We start from the raw sequence: 19,152 nt of genomic DNA on the forward strand, positions 1-19,152 counted from the left end.
ATTCATGTAAAGAAATTGTGCTTATGTCATTATTATTAAAGGAATATGGAGAATATTCAATGAAGTTTAGAAAATGTCCATAGTCCCTGAGGATTCGAAGATGAAAGCTGTGGTCTCGAAACTTCAGAAGAAGGGGAAACCACGATATGCAAAAATTATATAAGCATCACTTTATCAAACATTGTAAACCAAATCATACTAGAGGAAAAGCTAAAGACGTTAGTTGAGAGGGATTAAGAAAGGAGACAAGGTACAAGATCATCTATATATTTAAAAGAGGATGTCCTGACTGACTGACTGACTGATTCATTCACTCATCAACGCCCAGCCAAGGCTATTAAAGATAGAGACATATGTCAGGGCATTTGTACCGGTTTAGAGGTGCGCTAAGTAAGGATTTTGCAAAATTTCGATTTTAAATTGAGATATTGACTTTGTTTTTGCACTGAAACATTCTCCGTACAAATACTTAAAAACTAATTTCTGCGATTTTCAAAATTCGACTTGGAAAGGGTTCAAAGAATTTTTATTACGGAACCATATATTTAGCAATTCTTCTTAACGAAATGAGATATTAAAGCGATTACTTCTTAGAAATGGGTCCCGTGTGAATATCTAAAAACTAATTGCTCCTTTTTTGGAAATTTCTTTTTGATTTCTTTAAAAAGGGTTCAATTCATTTGATAGAGAATGCATGGAGTTTCGATCTATAGATTCTGAGTTACAAGTTGATAATGCTGTGCAATACCCATCAGAGTTCCTAAACACGCTCAATCCTCCAGGTTTCCCGGGAACTTATTCTAAAGGTTGGAATACTGATAATGTTGTTACGAAATCTCAATCCTCCTAAACTGTGCAACGGTACGAGACTACGTATGAACGCTCTTCAGAAAAACGTAATCGAGGCTACAATTATAACCGGATGTGCCAGAGGGAAATCAGTCTTTATACAACGCATATCCCTTATACCTTCAGACTACCCTTTTCAATTTAAAAGAATGCAATTCCCTATTAGAGTCTGTTTTGTTATGACAATAAATCACAAGGTCAATCTTTGAAAGTGGCAGGAATCGATTTGATCTTTTCCTTATAATTCATAATTGATTAATGGATTGAAGAAAACAGAAATATACATCATCTTCTTAAGCCTTCAAAAAATATCTAAATAGTAAAATTACATCTTCGAGTACTGTATACTAATAACATGTTTAAAAACTTCGATAGTTCGAAATGTACCCTCAGTTTTTATAATAAGTTAAATTTTTTTATCGTTTAAGCTGAAAGGGGTGGCAAGTTGTTTGAAATTAATGTTCTAGGTAAACATTGGTACCTTTATTCGAGTAGATATACGCAGCTTTCACTATTAAGTACTGGTTCAAATATTATTATTTTTTATTTTTTCCCAGAAAATTTCTTAATATTCTCTATATTTTCATAATAAAGTTCAATTGCCCCACTAAATCATGTTGATGAACTTTAATACCTGCTCTCATATTAATAATTATGTTTCAATTACTATTAATTTTTAGCAAACAATACTGAATCATTGGTAAAAACACAGCCAGAGATTCTAATAATTACGCTGACAAACAAATACCAAACAACGTGGTATCTTAAAAATCTTAAAACTTGAAATATACACTGTGTAAATTGTATACTTTTCAATACATAGTTATTTTTCTAGCAATTACCGCATCTCTAGGTCAGGCCAGGTACTTCTGGTAAAGTAAAGGCGGATTCACACCAACGGGCACAATCAGATAAGGTCACGGTCAGAGACAGTCACGTCAAGATCGCTGCCTTGGGATCTCAATGAGAGTGTTCTCACTGGCGGGCACGGTACGGGCGGTGCCTGTTGGTGTGAATCCGCCTTAACATCTAATCATCTTGGTGGTTAGTGTGTCAGTTGGTTCGCCAACTGTAAGTAATTCCCAACAAAAGATTTTTCACGTAACATGATTCTATAAATATTCTAACTATCTTTCTAACAATTACCCAATGAAGCACTTTTAGTATAAGCTCCAACGTGTTTCATATGAATCGTTTGTTAAGATTTATTCCCAGATGTTTCAGATTTTCTACTCAATATTTAGTTATTTGGAATAATACTATGAAGTAAAATTTCAGTTGGGATATTTGTGTCATTATACCTTCTTGGAATGATCTAATTCAGTTTCTATTTGTACTGCTGATTTTCTGGTTCGTTCTAATTTGGAATCTCAGAAATCGGTCTTCAAAGAAACGTTGATTATTATTTGTACTTGTTATATATTGAATATGGTAATAGATCGAATAATCGGTACTTCGATTATTTGCAAAATAATTTATTGTGAGAATCCCAATGGTTTATAAACAAATTTCCACGATAAAACACGAAAATAGAACAAATAATATCACATTTAGGGTAATGCAATGGAACATGTGAACTATCAATTTGTGAAAAGGTAATTATGCAAATATATAATTACCTACATGAGTGACGACGACGGGGCACAAAATGGTTGCTTACTTTCCACTTATCATCCAAACTTAATTAAGGATTGGTTATATTCCGAAATGTAATTGAAATATATTTCGCATTATGATCAATATTCTTTATTTTTGTTCACTGTTGTTGTAATTACATATTTTACAAACTTCGAATCATATTGTACAAAAATTAAGCTGGAAATTGAACAAAAACTATTATATTTCGATATTTGTATGGGGAAATAACACAAGGAAAAGTAGGAAAATGAGATAATACACTGCTTTTTTAATTTTCAATTATCCAAGTACACTTAGAACTAAATATCAATCCCTTCAAAGTAATTCTACTCCCTATAGAATTGCTAGAACTCTGATATCGGTCAGTTTTATAATGACCCAAAATTACGTTTTCCAATACTTCAATTTAGGAAAGTGTAAAAATCAGGAGAACTCGCATCAGATGAACAAGAACGTTGAGAAGCCTCAACCCTTTGTTGAAGGTGCTGTGTGACAAGGCGCATTACCAAATTTGAACATACAATAGTTCTTGATGTTTAGTCTCACGGAAATGACCTTAAACTGTTTCTTAATCATTTTAATAGTCAACCGACGAACTGAACTGAAAAATTTTCAAATTCTGTGAGCTTTTCATCATCTTTTACAGTCCAATGCCTTTCTTTGCGGGATTCTCCGTCTTTCTGAAACCACGAAATCACCTTATCATAATCATCATAATCATAAACTTCTCATTATTAACATTATTCTATTAGTTTGGCGTGTATGTATTCAGAATTTGCTGGTTCCATTCATAAGAGATGTTCAGATGACGAAAATACAATTATGAAGCGCGATTCCATCAACTTTTTTGAAGCTATCGACGAGAAAAGATTGAGTATCAAGGATCGATGACAATGAATTAATTTCATGAATTTGAATCAGAATGCAACGAAATATATGGATTCGATCCGATCAGAAACTTTCCGACAACTGATAGTAATTTACTAATGATACAGTATTTATCAAATTTATCGAGATTGAATACCCTTTTGGACCTTCTAAATATACCATACATAGCCATACAAAATCATTAGGTAAGATCTGTAAAAGTTAACCGAGATTCAAGCCAAATGTCGACTAGAGGTATGAAAACAGCTCTTTGCCTGCCAAAAGATGATTATTTTATTAGACGCATTGTTAATTCCGTTGACTAATGTATATATTTGAAACTTTCGTTGTTAGATAAAGGACAATAACTGGAACATGTCGCAAGGAGAGGTCCATTCGAGCGAAAAATCTTGTTGTGTTTTGGGGAGAACTATTGTGGTTTATTGTACTTCGAATACATAGGTTTAGGTAACCAGTTCTCTTACAAGTCAATAATTAACCACATACTGCGAAAATTATGCTGACTAGTTCGAAGAGTTTGGTGATACTGAACCTCAACTACATCCAGCATTCAGTCAAGATATTGCACCGTCTGATTACTATTTATCCAGAATTATGACAAAATTCTTGAGTGAGGAGAATTTTTGATGAGATGTCTAATAGCTTGCCAAAAGTTGGGTTGAAGATTGAGACTTTCTTTTTGGATTATTATTTAAAGAAAAAAGTGATCATTTGATCATATATATTTCGGAGACACTTACCATTTCAGCAGGGAGAATAAATCAGCAATTCAGTGCCACAGGATGTTGTTATTTACAAAAATGCATAGAATAATTGAAAATTATCATTCTGAGCTAGGCATCGATTGTCCACAAGATGTATGCTGTAGTTTATTTTTATTTTATTCAGGTTATCAACCGTTTGTTACCAGTCAAGCTCTACCAGTAGCTCAATGATAATGTTCCATAAGCGTAGAGCGCTTTACGACTCATGTTTCAATCTTTGAAAATTTGTAACAATGAATTTTGATTATTCTACGTTCTTAGAACAGTAATACTGTTTTTTGACCATGATATTGTAAATTCTGTAGAAATTTCAGACAGCTAAGAGCAAATCCGTTATTATGGTTATCTTTTGTAAAAGTGTTCGTCGATGATGTGATTTTATACTCTTAAATCGTTTTGTGTGCACATTGAACTTATCGATAATAAAGTTCGTAGACGTTCAATACACAAATTTGATTCATTATAGAGTGAACTCAATGTTTGTGTAGTATGGATTCTTATTTCACTTTTTATAAGAAATATATATGATAGATACGGGAGGGATTTTGTTGATATTTGGGAAAAATTAGAAAAAGCTGCTAATTTCATTCTTATAGTTTCACCGCCCGATCAAATTGATTACTTTTTGTATTAATTGAGCAGTATTCTCACTTAATTATATTCCTAGATTTTTGAGCTATGATTTTAGTGTTTTCCCAACAGTGGTTCTGTCTGCAGCATTTAATTTAACAAATGGTTATCATGGGTCTATTATCAAATTCCGATTTTGATGTCAATCACTACATCAGTGATTTCCAGGGGTCCACAGAAGACTCGACGAAGATCTACGTAGAGCGTGACAAAAAATGGGGGTCCACAATCGTAAGCTGTGGTCCATGAAAATTTATTTGGTTTCGATAGTGAAGAACTATCAATGTAGTGAAACCTTTGAAGATGAACAGTAGAGGTGAATCAATATTCAAAGTCCTGGAGAATTTTTTTAAGACAAAAATTATTCCAATCACAAATGTTTTTTTGGTGGTAACAGAAGGAGCTCCTGTCATGCTCGGGCGATATTTATATCTGTTTATAAGCCATATTAAGAGAATTATACCAGAAGTAAAAATTAACTGTATCACTGTATTCACTGACAACATCTGGGAGCGAAAAATTTGAGTGATAGATTGCATCAATCCAATTATTCATTAATGCAGTTAAGAAAATAAGAAACAATGCATTGAATATAAGATTATTTACACAATTGTGCGATGAAAATGACAAAGATACTGCTGTTACATACCGAAGTACGCTGGTTGTTGAAAGGTACATGTTTATCAAGATTTTTTTAACTTATTAACGTGGTTTTAGAGTTTCTGGAGGGTGAAGATACTGATTTAGAAGAAAACCTGATAAATTTTAAAGCAGATATCGAGGTTTTTACAGATTTGTTCAAAAATTTTAATGACCTCAATCAAATGATGTAATTTCAGCTTTTCTTGGTAAAATGAAATTTATGAAGTAACATATTGGTCAGCGCAAATTTTCAACTTCCAAACTTGTTGCAAGTAGAATTCCTTGATGAAGATATTCAGACATACGTGTTAAACATTTGATTGCTCTGCATGATGATTTTGAAATCAAATTTGAAGATATTCTGCTGGCTGCAGGTAGATCTGATCGCGCGTTTCCCTCGTCATATCTTGTCTAAACTTATTAACAAACTGAATATCACATAACGGGAGGATTGCCCTTATTCCTTAGTTCATATTATCATCAAAAAATTAACCCTATCAAGCGATAAATTCTAGTTTTTGAAAACTGTTAATTCGTCTTTGAATTTGAGCCATAACGCAAGTTTTCTTATATAAATCTAATCTTCACTTGGTAGTGATGTAACTGCAGGGATCCACAGGATCTAGCAAAATTTTGAAAATGATCTATGAAACAAAAAAATTTGGGAACCAATCTACTATACCATTATACCGTTATTGGTTATTGTGTCTGTAGTGATGTGAATAATTCACATAACGTGGAAAAAAACAGAAAACATAATAAAATTGATATTTTGAAAGCACTTTTAGATTTATATAAAAGTACTTACTTCCAAAATTAGTTCGAGCAATGTTTAACTGATATTCTATTGAGTTACATCCTGTAGGTCCTGTATTGTATTTGAAATGTAAACGAAAAAGGTATACGTGCAAGAGAAAAGGTTTTAATGAAATTTCGTAGAATAATTTATCACATCAACCATCTCGGTAATTGGAAAGTTAATAGCTTTACATTACTTCGCAACTGGAGACCCTGTTAGGAACTAATTAATTTTTATAGCCGTAATTATTTTTTTCATAATAACCCTTCCTTGTGTTAAAAGAGACAAACGTACTCAATATATTATGGTAGGTAATATATAAAATGAATATGTAATATTTTATTATGCGGTTCGCATTACTCGGCTTAGAGCCAGTATCATTTACCTATTCAGCGTACGTATCAAAATAATTAAGCTCAATTCAAGTCGACGGAGGTCTTTGGAATCCCAGTTTAGCGATGCTCCAGCACAACGCCGGTTGTTGACATAAGAACTACGACGATTTCCACATCTGTTAAATCTCAATTTTGTGATCCGCGTACTTGAAATATTTTGGGTATTGATAAGAACGAGCTTGTTGGCCTATTTGTTTGTTGCACAATTCATTACACTGGTTTAGATAGTTAGTATTAGCTAATACACAACACGCATATGTTATATAATATCTGATATTTGTCGACACTATATGGATTTGTTGGATTGAATTATTCATCACAAACTTCTTGTAGTTGTTAGTGTTGATAACTTGATCCTGGATATCCTTATGAAGATTTCGGTTTCTGGAAAGAGAGTTCTACCTCAAAGCCATTTTTTGAACCTTCTTTGTCAATCTTATTGAAGAAAAGATTGTATTTTAGTTATTGGATAAGAAGAGAGAAGATTATTTGGAAGATTCGATACAGTGTTAAAGTTGAAGATAATCCACTGTTAGCATTTAACAAAATTAGACCATCCATAAGGGTCTATAAAAGAAGTTAGTGATTACGGATCACGGAAGTATTAGCGACCGTTTTTGGATCGTTTTACGAATAACATTGATTGATCAACTTTTTGGTATGTTACGAAAAATATCGGTAGATTTCATATAGACAATTGCTAATCATACGAACACATTATTTACCATATCAGTCTCATTTCCACTACGAATTAATTTTAAAAATTGAAGAAATACATATGTTGTCAAAAGTGCCAAAAAGATTCCAAATTGTGAGTGCCACTTGTGAATTTCTATTTCCTAGTCAGCTTGAGTGAAAATATATTTTATTTGCTTAGATCTCCAATGCGGTTTGCGATCTTGATAATAAATTAATTGTCCTCGAATACCTATATGTACACTTTTATTGAGACTCCAAGAACTAGTCTTCGGGAATCAGCCCGTTCTGGGGATTATTTCTGACTACAGGATCATTTACATGCAATTTTTGTGGTCAAAACAACTTTGAAACAAAAAAAATAACAAACTAACTCACAAAACAAACTTCTAAGCTTAAATTAAAACTAAATAAAAAACAATATCTCTCCATATTCTAATATTTTTTAAAGGTAAATTATTCTTGTCCATATTAGCAGTAATATCATTAGGTTAGGTTAGGTTAACAGGGTGATCTCCACTTTTCAGCCGAGATCCACTCGGAGGCCTTAGGCCCATTGTGATGCCTTTGCTGACTTTTCAATCAGCACCATTTCACTACCCTTCCCTATCTCTTCCGTTGCCAGGCCCTTGCTCCCTTCTCCGGTTTGCAATGAAGTGATTCAGGTCCGCTGTTTCTTCTAGACATTCCAATGTTTCACTCCCCATGCATTGTAGTCGTTTCGACGCCAATGCTGTGCAGTGACACATTAGGTGTTCTATTACCTCTTCCTCTTCAATGCATTCTGCACAGAGATCGTTGGTTCTGATACCCATTTTCCTAAGTCTAGAGCCTACTGTGCAGTGACCAGTAATCACTGCTACGACCCTTCGGATCGAGGCTTTCCCATAGCCTAGCAGTTCTGTTGTCTTCTTCTTCTGTAACACCGGCCACAAGGAGCGTGAGATAACACAGTCATCTCTATTACTCCATCTCTTGCCAAGCTCTCCCTCTAATGTTCTATCTATCGCGTCTCTCAGCAATTTGATCGGTGGTAGTGGCAAGCCCACCGCTTTGTCCCCGCTCCTGGTCGTTCCTAATTTGGCTAGTTTGTCTGCCAATTGTTTCCCTTCTACATTGCTGTGTCCAGGTATCCAGCAAAGTCTAACCTTTCGGTCACGAATCCATGACAGGGCTTTGTTACAGCTCACCACTGACCTAGATCTCACTGTCGTAGACGATAGTAATATCAGAATCGCTTGGCTATTCGTGTAGATTGTGATGTCACGCACCGCTTCATCTCTGCATCGGATTAGATCCGCGGCTCGTTCTATTGCCCGCAGCTCGGCCTGCAGTATGTTGCAGCCATTTCTAAGCCTCAAGGATTCCCTTATTCCCAGAACTTCAGAGTATATTCCCGTCCTTCGTCCTTTACGGACCCGTCCGTAAGATCCCGTCGTAAGATCGAGTTACTTACTGTTCCTGGGTTCTCTTCCCAGTCTTCTCTCGTTGGTATGAGGATGTTCAAGTCTATATCAAAAGTCAGTTTGGCGGTAGTGTAGTCGGTGCATTGTTCCAACACACCTTTGTCTACTGTATCCGCCATATTCTCTATCTCCCTTAGTATCCTGGTGTGCCCATAGTTGGATTGTTTCCACAGCCCAGTTTCCCTCAGTCTGAGGGCACTTTTAGCTGCTAATCCTTTTATGTGCAGATCCAGTGGTTTCAGATTCAGCAGTACATCCTGTGCGGCCTGGGTTGTGCTTCTTTGTGCTCCCGTTATGCCTATGGCTGCTAGCCTTTGCACCTTGGCAAGTTTTTCCGCTAGTAATATCATTTTTGGTATTAGAAATATTTGCCTTCATATTATGAGATATATTGAACTTCATAAAAATAGTCCTGGATGAAATCCGTCACTTTACAGTATTTCTACTATTTCACTCTTCTTACCGAACGTTTTCATCTCGCGATTGTCAAATTCTGCTTTCAGTTCCGTCATTTTCGAGTCGCCTAGTCTATTAGTCATTTCTACCCAACCATTTATTTTTATAACCTAACACTTGATACCAATGTAATGTTCGTTTTGTATATTATCATTCTTTCCAGAATCGTCGATTTTCAGGAAATCACTAGCTTCACGTAAACAAACAAATTCTTCTTAGAAAATTCTCCTTTCACAATAGTCAGAAAAGCAAGTTGATTTTCCCAAACAAAAAATACCCGTTGCATCCACCAAACTTTAGATCGATTAATATATTAGAATAGAACCGGCTTCACGGTCTATATTAGTGTACGAGTTCGTAACAATATATTCTTCCAGGTGGAAGGGATAACATTATAAGTGCTAAAATACTATTTATCGATTATTCATAAGGCTGATTATTCTATTACAATAAAGACATTTAGCTGTATAATAATATTTGCTTGCGATCCTAAATGCTAAATACTAAAGTGCTTTTGTAGGTATTGTCCGTTTCCACTAAGGACAGGTCTATGCTATGACGGTTGTAAAGAAAGCTAAATTTGTTATAATATTGCTTCTTATATTTTTCGTGGCATTTTACTATGTTTTTGGTTTTTACTGTTAATTTCATTTTGTTTATCTAATCATTTTCAACTTCTCTGAATGTATTCAATATTATTAATAGTTTTCCTTCACTATATCGTCGTACAATTCCGTCCCATTCAAACCAATCGTGAGCATGGAAAACAAGTTTAACTGAAGTTCGTGCAGCTTTGCGAGAAACTCAATCACTGGATGGCCACGCACTTGGCATTATGGACGTTGAAGTGACAGTTGCTGCTGCTTATAATTCGAAAAATTCGAAAATTTCCAAAGAAGAGACCTCAATACTCAAATAAGTTACACATTTAATAGGAGCAAACTGAGGGGAGTCGATTAGTGCAGTCACACGCTTCGTGTTTGAACTTCGTTTCATTTCGAGTGTTTTGACTCGAGATCAAAATTCGATTATGATAAGAATTTTAACTTAGGATCGATCTTGTCAAACCACGCTGAAGCATCGTACTTCGCCATGAAAATAGAGTAGAATATGAAAAAAATGTCTTTCCATGAAGATACATCCAAAAAAAGTTTTGAAACATAATTTGCTTTTTCGAAATTCTGAATTATAAAGTGAGGTAGTACCAGATCAGAACTAAGAGTACTTTCACTAACGCAAACAATAGTAAAGAGCACCGGTTTATGAAGGGGTTAAAAAGGGTTATATTTTTACTCAAATTAGACAATTGTTTGTAGGATCATGTGTTATAATAATTACTCAAAACTAACTGAATATCCTTTTTAATGCATTATTTAAAATTAATTTTCACAAGAAATAGCCTTTAAATCGAATATATCAACCACATCTGCCTCCTCCTCCTCCTCCTCCTCCGTAATTACCGCCGGAGCTCCTTAAACAAATAGTGTCTATTAATTACAGACATTTCTGTTAATCATCTCATTTCAATATAGGAATATATCTCATTATCATTATGCAACTAAAAAGAGCCAAACTAATTCATTAGATATGACACGTAAAACTACTGGAAGTAAGAATTGTCAAATACAAAAGTGGAGTTGGTATCTTTCATCATGGACATTTTTATGATATGTATTAATGTCAAACTTAAGAAAAAATAAACTCTTTTTTTGAAGAAAATAGTTTAGTTTTATCACGAAAACACACCTGCCCATTCGTACGCTATAGGCAACCGATTTAGATCCCTTCGATTACTTTCTATTACCAATATAAAAAAAGTGACCTAGTGGAAAGTGATTTAAGAAAAATGAGAAGGTAAAGATGAAGATAAACGCGTGGTTTGCATAACTTCCTAAATATGAATTTTTGAACAACTTTATTTCACAATAAAGTAACTTTATCATTGAATAGTCAGTTTCTCATCGTAGATTAAGAAATTTCAAGCAATCACAATAAATTCTAAAATATGAAATTATGATCAAATATCTGAGAATAACGAATTCATAATCTTACTTTTTGGTAAAGCTAGCTTCGTAATCCACATGTCTTTTTTCAATTATGTGACGTATCGGATTTTGAATTGATTTCACATTTTCCGTCGAAGATCCCTCCGCTGTATCTTGCCCACCTGTGAAAAATTGCATTTTAAATATACACTACCAGTCAAAAGTTTTTGCCGACCCTATAATTTGGCAATTTTGGCGTTATTTATAACAATTTGGAAAAATCGTCTTCTTTTCCTTATCTCAGTTCCAAAAACCTCAAATTTTGATTCCATAAAACTCTTATAATGTTCTTTAGCCCTCTGCAACATCTTAATTTTATTTTGACGTCTCCTTTTCATTGTAGAAGTATTCAAAGGCAGATCATTAGATTCATTGATCTGAGATGCAATCTCTGGGCCCGTGAGTCGTCGATCACGTTTTTCAGGATAATGCAAAGATGTGAAGTGGGAGGAGGACTCTCCTTTCTAACACAACAGCTCAATTAGGTTGAAACATGTATTCCTTCAAATTCTCTTTGCAACGCTTCAAGGAATTTATATCATATCTCCATTCAAACTTTCTCCGAAAAATCCCTAAATCATCACCGATCCTCCGCCGGGTTTTATAGTCGGAACTAAACATGGATCTAGCAAATTTCATATTCTTTACCCAATGCAATCTCTTAATTTCATTTTAATGTCTTAAAAGAGGTTGCTTCAAACTTTTCCAAAAAGGCTAGTTTTTCTCAATATCCTTTCCACTGCAGGAGTATTCAAAGACAGATTCCTTGATTCATTGATCTAAGCTGCTATCTCTGGGCACCTGAATCGTTGGTCACGTTTTTCAGGATATTTCAAAGATGTGAAGTGGGAGAAGGACCAACACAACAGCTCAATTAGGTTGAAACAGGTATTCCTTCAAATTATCTTTGAAACGCTTCAAGGAATTTATATAATATCTCCATTCAAACTTTCTCCGAAAAATCCCTAAATCATCACCGAACCTCCGCCGGGTTTTATAGTCCGAACTAAACATGGATCTAGCAAATTTCATATTCTTTACCCAATGCAATCTCTTAATTTCATTTTAATGTCTTAAAAGAGGTTGCTTCACTGATACCTTTCCAAAAAAGTTAGTTTCTTTCAATATCCTTTCCACTGCATGAGTACTTGAAGACAGACATTTTCTAGTCCACCCTGAACATTTTCTAGCTCTTGGTGGATAAATTTTTTTTTACATTGTAGTCCACGGTACGTCTAGATATTTTTAATGTTATGAATACTTTTACCTGGATTATAAAGACTTGCGACTGATGCACGAGTTTCAAATGATAGTTTCTTGGTTTCAACCATTTTAAAACTTTTTGAGAATAAAAACAATTCTTATATGCACAACTCAAAAAAATATTTTGAACTCAAAGTATAAATCACATTACGTTTTTGCGTTTTACAGGGATAAATAGGACTAAACCACAATCATAAACACAGAAATCATTCACAGCTGGAAAATAATAAGTAAATCAGTCGATACTTACAAGTTTTAGCTTGTCACACTCATCGACAAAATATGAACATGGCTCGTATAAGATAAATAAATAACGGACACTATTATTTCGCTTAACAGTATGAAAAGAAAATTGTTGAAGCGGATTTATTATCTTGAAATTTATTGAATTGATTATGGAGTGGGCACAAACTTTTGACGGATAATATATGAATTCAAAATATAAAAAATCGTAGTTAATATAAACGTAACAACACTGATAATATTTTATAGTGTCTTTATTTTGAAATAAGAAAGTTATATTGTCCACTGTTACATAGGAATTTTTTGTTATGAGAAATTTAACACTCACCCTCAATTGTTGTCACCAACACAGCGTAAAACAATATAGCAAACAGAATTTGTAGAATCTTCATGTTTGAACAATGAGATTCATAGAATCTTTCCATTTTATATATTCGAGTTAATTAATCAATTATTGTCATGGTTATACATTGTTATTAAGATATTTTCATGCAATAAATCGGAAGCGAATCATTCAAATTCACATTTTCTCTGAAACGATTAGGTATTATATAATTTTGATTACTTGTATTTTGCGTCAATTTGTCTTACTTTAATTTGTTTGTGGAAATTGAGATTATTTTTGTATCTAAAGTATTATTAAAATATTTTCAAAGAATTTTAAAATCATTTACATATTGTTGAATGTTATTATTATAATTATAACTATAATCGTTCTTTTTGTTTCGTATAATTTAAAATACAAACCTAATATTGTGTGATACAGAAAATTCGGAACAAGGAAAGAGAAAATCAATTTTAGTTTTATTATGTTCCGGCACCAACGTCCTGAGGGATGTTAATCAGTGTCATCGACCTTCTATACTCTGGTAAAATGATCATTAATCTTAATAAATGCCATCCTAAAGAAAATTATCGAAAACTAAAAATTGTTATGGCATCAAATTACTGAAATTAGATTTTTTTTTTAAATTGGACATATTGTTTTTCTACGGATGTTATAAAACTTCTCTCATCGGTTCCATACTTTCAAAATGGAAAATTCCATATGCAGAATATAATGAGAAATAATTTCCATCATTTTTCCAAACAATAATTGTTTAGAACAACATTATTCTCACAGGTATTTTTGGGAAAGAATCGACTCCAGTATTAAGCGATTTTTGGTAATATTCTGTTGTAGGTTGGTGTCCCTGAATGACAGTTTCATTTTGACAACTGACTTTACTTGACGGTGCAGACATATATGCGTCTGTCTCACTTATTATATGTTCAGTCTATTGCACATGTCGTAAATGGATTATGCGTAAACAAAATTCATTACATGTATGTAAAGTAACCTTTTCTCGTCGAATATGAATATTGAGTCGAAAAAAGGTCTTTATACACAAATTATAATCTTTTATCTTTTGCTTTAAACAGAGTTGGCATCGTGGTAAAAGATATTACGAAATATTTGAATAAGGAATTATATGTAGGTAGTTGTTTCTGACAAATTAAGATAATCCAATGCTGCTGAAAATCTTATCAATAACTCAATTGGTAACAAAATATCAAAAAGAGTAATAGGATACAGCAATGTACGGCATACGGGAATGTGACATAGTTTTCCCTGAATTAATTTTTTGGCGATCGGGAAAATTATGTTCTATGTATAATACGTGTTTCCCTTCTTCCATGTATTAAATAATAGCAATAATTATGATATTTCCTCAGATATACTTTACCGAATTGACTATTTCAATGAAGTTAATATTTGGTAATTAGAGTGGTCAATACATAGGTGACAACCTAATTTATAAAATGTGCCACATGTTGAATTTACAAATTATTGGTAACTGCTGGAAAGGTAATCCATTATGTCAATAAATAGGGTGTTTCAAAAAAGATTATCCCATTTTTAGGATAGATAGAAAACTGATAATATTTAAGGTTTGCTCAGTAAAAACATTTCGTAACGTCATTCAAAATAAAGAGCGTTAAAGAAAACAAAATATACACATTTTTTTCCGCAACTACTGGTAATATAGTATTAAATCTTTATATGAACATTTTTTGGAAGATAATACATCCAATGAATTTGTTTTTATGTCCGAATCTCATAGATGGCTCTAGTTACACGGTTCGTACCAAGTAGTATTGAATATAACTTTCAAAATATTAGATTTATCAAGCAAAATTTCAAATGAACTTGAACAGCATTTAATTCTACACCATACTTTTGATAAAACTCGGCACTGTGTACTGTTTTCGGAAAATTTTGAAAATTAAAAAGTAATAACCGATGCTGGTATTAAGTAATGATAAAGTTATTAGTTATTATTATTATTAATTAGTAAGCATTATGTGAATTGAAAATTTTTTGTCGCGTAAACTAGACCCCATCGTAGTTGCGGGAAAATCGTGAAAAATGTGTTGATATTTTTTTCCTTTAACGCCCTTTATACAGTGTGTACAATTACCTCCTAACCAACCTAATTTTTCAAAGCAGTTTTGTCAATAAATTTGAATTTTGTGCGTGCAAGAGTAAAGTATATAATTATTATGCATTCATTACGTATGTAAATAGCAAAATTGTTCAAAAACAGTAATAAATAGAAAGGTTATCATATATTTTTAACAGGTAAGAGGGATAAATTGTATCCAGCCAGAATAATTAGAACGGAATGATTAGTAAATAATCACAAAACCTGAATTTTCGAAATAAATGGCTGCAATTGCATATTTGAATATAACTTTTAATTCAAAACAACATTTTTCTGAATTGTGAAAAGTATCTTCCACAAAATTCAAATTTTTCTTATAAACCTCGTATACTACTTTAAAAAATTGATATATGATGGCTGCATTTCAACTTTTGGGCCATGCAGATCTTTTATCAGGAACAACTTTTTTCATAAAACCACTAATAACAAAGTTATGGTTCCAACTTAAGTAGACACACTGTAATACATCACTTATATATGAACAAATTTTGAAATCGACTTAGATTCAATATATTCCTCTATAAAGAAGTGCCAGTTTCCAAATAATCCGAAATGCAGTGCTTAGAACATCGTTGATGCACCCTGGTAGTGATCTCTATCGGATCCTGACGATAGGACAGTATAAGGTAGGTAACAACTGAATTTGCCCTGAGTCAAAAATATCAAAATATGTAAATATCGAGGCAATTCTGCTCCCAGACAACACCAACCTAAAGAGAAGCTTCAAGAGAACGATAGTTTCTTATTTAGTTATTTAATTCCATAGTGTAAAAGCAGGATAAAGTTTTAGGTATTTGTGTTAATTTTATATTGTGATACAATGGATCCTTGTTCAGCTAAATGATAAGGAAATCTGGAAAAAGTATTATTTATGTTTGTTAAGTAATATTTTCTCCTCGGGAATTCATAACAACCTAAATACTTCTTGGTATTGTTATGGTAGTTATATTGCCTGAATCAACGCAATAAGCTCAACCAAATTGTTTCCAGTGTATCTTATGGATAATAGATGCTCAGGAATGGAAGAGAATCAATTCTTATTGACAATACCGATTTCTTAATATTCATTCACGATCTTAGCACGGTGGAGATATGTTCTTTATACATTCTTCTCCACAATACGTGGACTATTCCTATTATCATTCAATAAAATTGTTATACAATGAATGACCAATACCAATACAATAGAAATGAGGGTCGAATAATTATGTCATTAATTTCATTATCCCTGTCCTTCAATTCTTCGCGTGAATATTTACTCTTTCAAATAATTTCCATGAATATCAATGATTGAATATATTTGTAAGCAAACAGAAAACTGAACATAATCTTTTCTGAACCATTGTTTGATTATTTTGACGGGGTTAGTGAGGAAAGACGAAAGATATCACGTGTGGTGACAAAGTATACGTGGTTTTTATCCAGTATCATCTGATTTTCTGCTCAACTTTTCATTTCGAATATCTATACATAGGCCTCATTCACTTACATTCCTCATTTTCTACTATTTTTAATTTTTCTACATTCAAGAGAAACGTTGACCACGTCAAAGTTCAATATTTACTAATGCTGAAATGCTGGTAAGGACGTTATGCCTTAGAAATTGGGCGCTATATGCCCCGCAGTATAAAAATGATAATAATAATTGTAGTAAAGAAGGAACCAAACCAACAATGTACCCAATGTGTCCCAGAAGTATCAACGTAATCTCCTTCTGGCTCTATACACACTTTCCAGCGATTTTCACTTTCTTCCTATCCAAATGCTTGATTTCTTCGCTGAAACGTTGCAATAAGTTAGCATAATACTCGCCGTTCTTAGTTTTTCCTTTTTCAAGATAGTCAATGAAAGTTATTCCACACGCATCCCAAAAAAGCGACACGATGACCTTGCCTCAAGATGAAACGATCTTTGCTTTCTTTGGAGCCGGTTCTCCCTTTTCAGTCCATTGTTTTCATTGTTCTTTAGTCTCGGATGTGAAGTGATGACAAACAATATGGAATATGTATCGTATAAAAGACTATTAAATTAAGCAATATCCTGGTCAGAATACCCTTCTCACCTCTTTAGACGACTCATTTCCTAAAAACGCGAAAAATTATCTAGGATTTTTTATTTTTCTCACAGACAATCAGATGGATTTCTGTAATGTTTTGCCATTATTACAAACATTTTTTCCTACAACATTTATTGTGATAAATAGGTGTGCTTCTTGATTCAATGTCAACAAATTATCTTTCATCCCATCATAATTGATTTCGCCCACTGTTTATTGCTCTATAGCTAATGTTGCTTGCCCAGATAATCTCTCTTGATGCATATTTGATTGAAAACCTTTTTTTCCTTAGAAAAATTTCCTGGAATATTCATTTTTCGTCTAATTTTCATACCTTGCTTGCAATTGTGTGTACTCCGATAATTATTTGTCAAAAACATTGTTTTTGGGTAGTATCTCTTCTCTGGACATTCCTTGGCGTCTCTCTTCAACTGTCTGCCATTGAACCCACATTTCACATACTTTATTGTTCAAACAAACTTCACAGCTCACAACTAACTATTGACTGTGAACCGGAAATTCTACTAAAAGTACTTACTAGATGATTATAGAAAAAATATTTCGAATTATGAATAATACCCTATAAACGTTAATATTTTCTCAATATTATTCGATTCAGCAACGGGTCCACTAAGGAATTCCAATGGATCAATTTTTTGTGTTATGTTGTTGTTTATCTATACTTTCAAATGATTCATTTATTCTGAAAATTAGATATTGTAATGCAAACCTGGACAAATCTCTTATCTCTTTTTGTAAAGATAAGACTTTCACTGTTTGATGGCTGGTATTAGACTTACTTTCATCAGGCTACAAAGAAAATCAGTATATACCCCACAGGCAGAAGTTTTCGAGCTAATTAGTAGTGTAATATACTATTAAACGTGGTTTTGGTATTTTCAGTTGCTTCGTCTCAATAAAAACCTCTGATTCGTATTTTCAGATTTATTGATTGCTGAAAAATGTTGCTCTACCCCAAAATAGCGATTAATTTTTGAATTCTTGAATTCTTCATAGTTTTGACATACATTAATATCGATTGCTATACTTTACATTATTTTGCTCACAGTATAAATCTGAAATTAATCATTTTGTCAAATTATTTTTATATATTTTTCTCTAAATTTTTTGCACCACCTTTAGTTTGGTGCTCATTTTTGGGGTGGCACCCGTATGCTTCATAAGCCTTGTACGCTCGATTACTAGAGGCCTTCTAAAGATACCCCTACGTATTAAATGTTTGTTTATTCTTATTATTAAAAAAAAATAGTTAATAGAAAGCAAAAGCACCGCCAGAAGCCGTAGAGCTGAAAGTGAGAGCTTGTTTTTGTCAAAATCCATTTATATAAGTTAATTATCTCATCAGTATTTTACATTGGTTAAGTCCATTTCTTTTTTTTTGGTTCATTAAATATTATTTTCAACATTTTATGATTTTCAAGTTACTATATTTGTTTCTTTTGCTTTGACTTCTTTTCCACTAACTAGTCAAATAACCATTGAAAACTTATGCCATTTGTTTCGACAGTTTCAAGATAGAAAAGCAAAAGACCGTGGTAAAAGCTTTACTAAGATCTATAATTAAGCAAAGATAGGAATTTTCTGTTATAGCTACTAACTAATTTTGAAAATTTTACTAATGGACGCGGTTTATGTTATGATTTCAATAGGATATGATATCAAATAGATTTATAATATTTGACCTAATCGACAAATTCTATTTCGTTTGGTGTAATTTATTAAAAATAATATATAGTCTAGTTATCATCAATTTATTAATTGGAAATAATAACAATACATGTCATAGTTCATCTAACAATATTAATTCTTAAATGA

The 19,152-nt window shown here is 32.9% G+C and overlaps 1 protein-coding gene across 1 annotated transcript; it reads right to left on the reverse strand.

Moving 5' to 3' along the window:
• Positions 1-7,897: 7,897 nt before the first annotated feature.
• Positions 7,898-9,117, reverse strand: LOC130450428 (uncharacterized). The gene is made up of 2 exons (XM_056788800.1): positions 8,758-9,117; positions 7,898-8,629 (listed from the first exon to the last, which is right to left on the reverse strand). Exons 1-2 carry the CDS (start codon positions 9,115-9,117, stop codon positions 7,898-7,900), a joined length of 1,092 nt encoding a protein of 363 aa, XP_056644778.1.
• Between the last annotated feature and the right edge of the window lie 10,035 nt (positions 9,118-19,152).

The sequence above is a fragment of the Diorhabda sublineata genome, chromosome 11, assembly GCF_026230105.1.
Source record: "Diorhabda sublineata isolate icDioSubl1.1 chromosome 11, icDioSubl1.1, whole genome shotgun sequence".
Lineage (NCBI taxonomy): Eukaryota > Metazoa > Arthropoda > Insecta > Coleoptera > Chrysomelidae > Diorhabda > Diorhabda sublineata.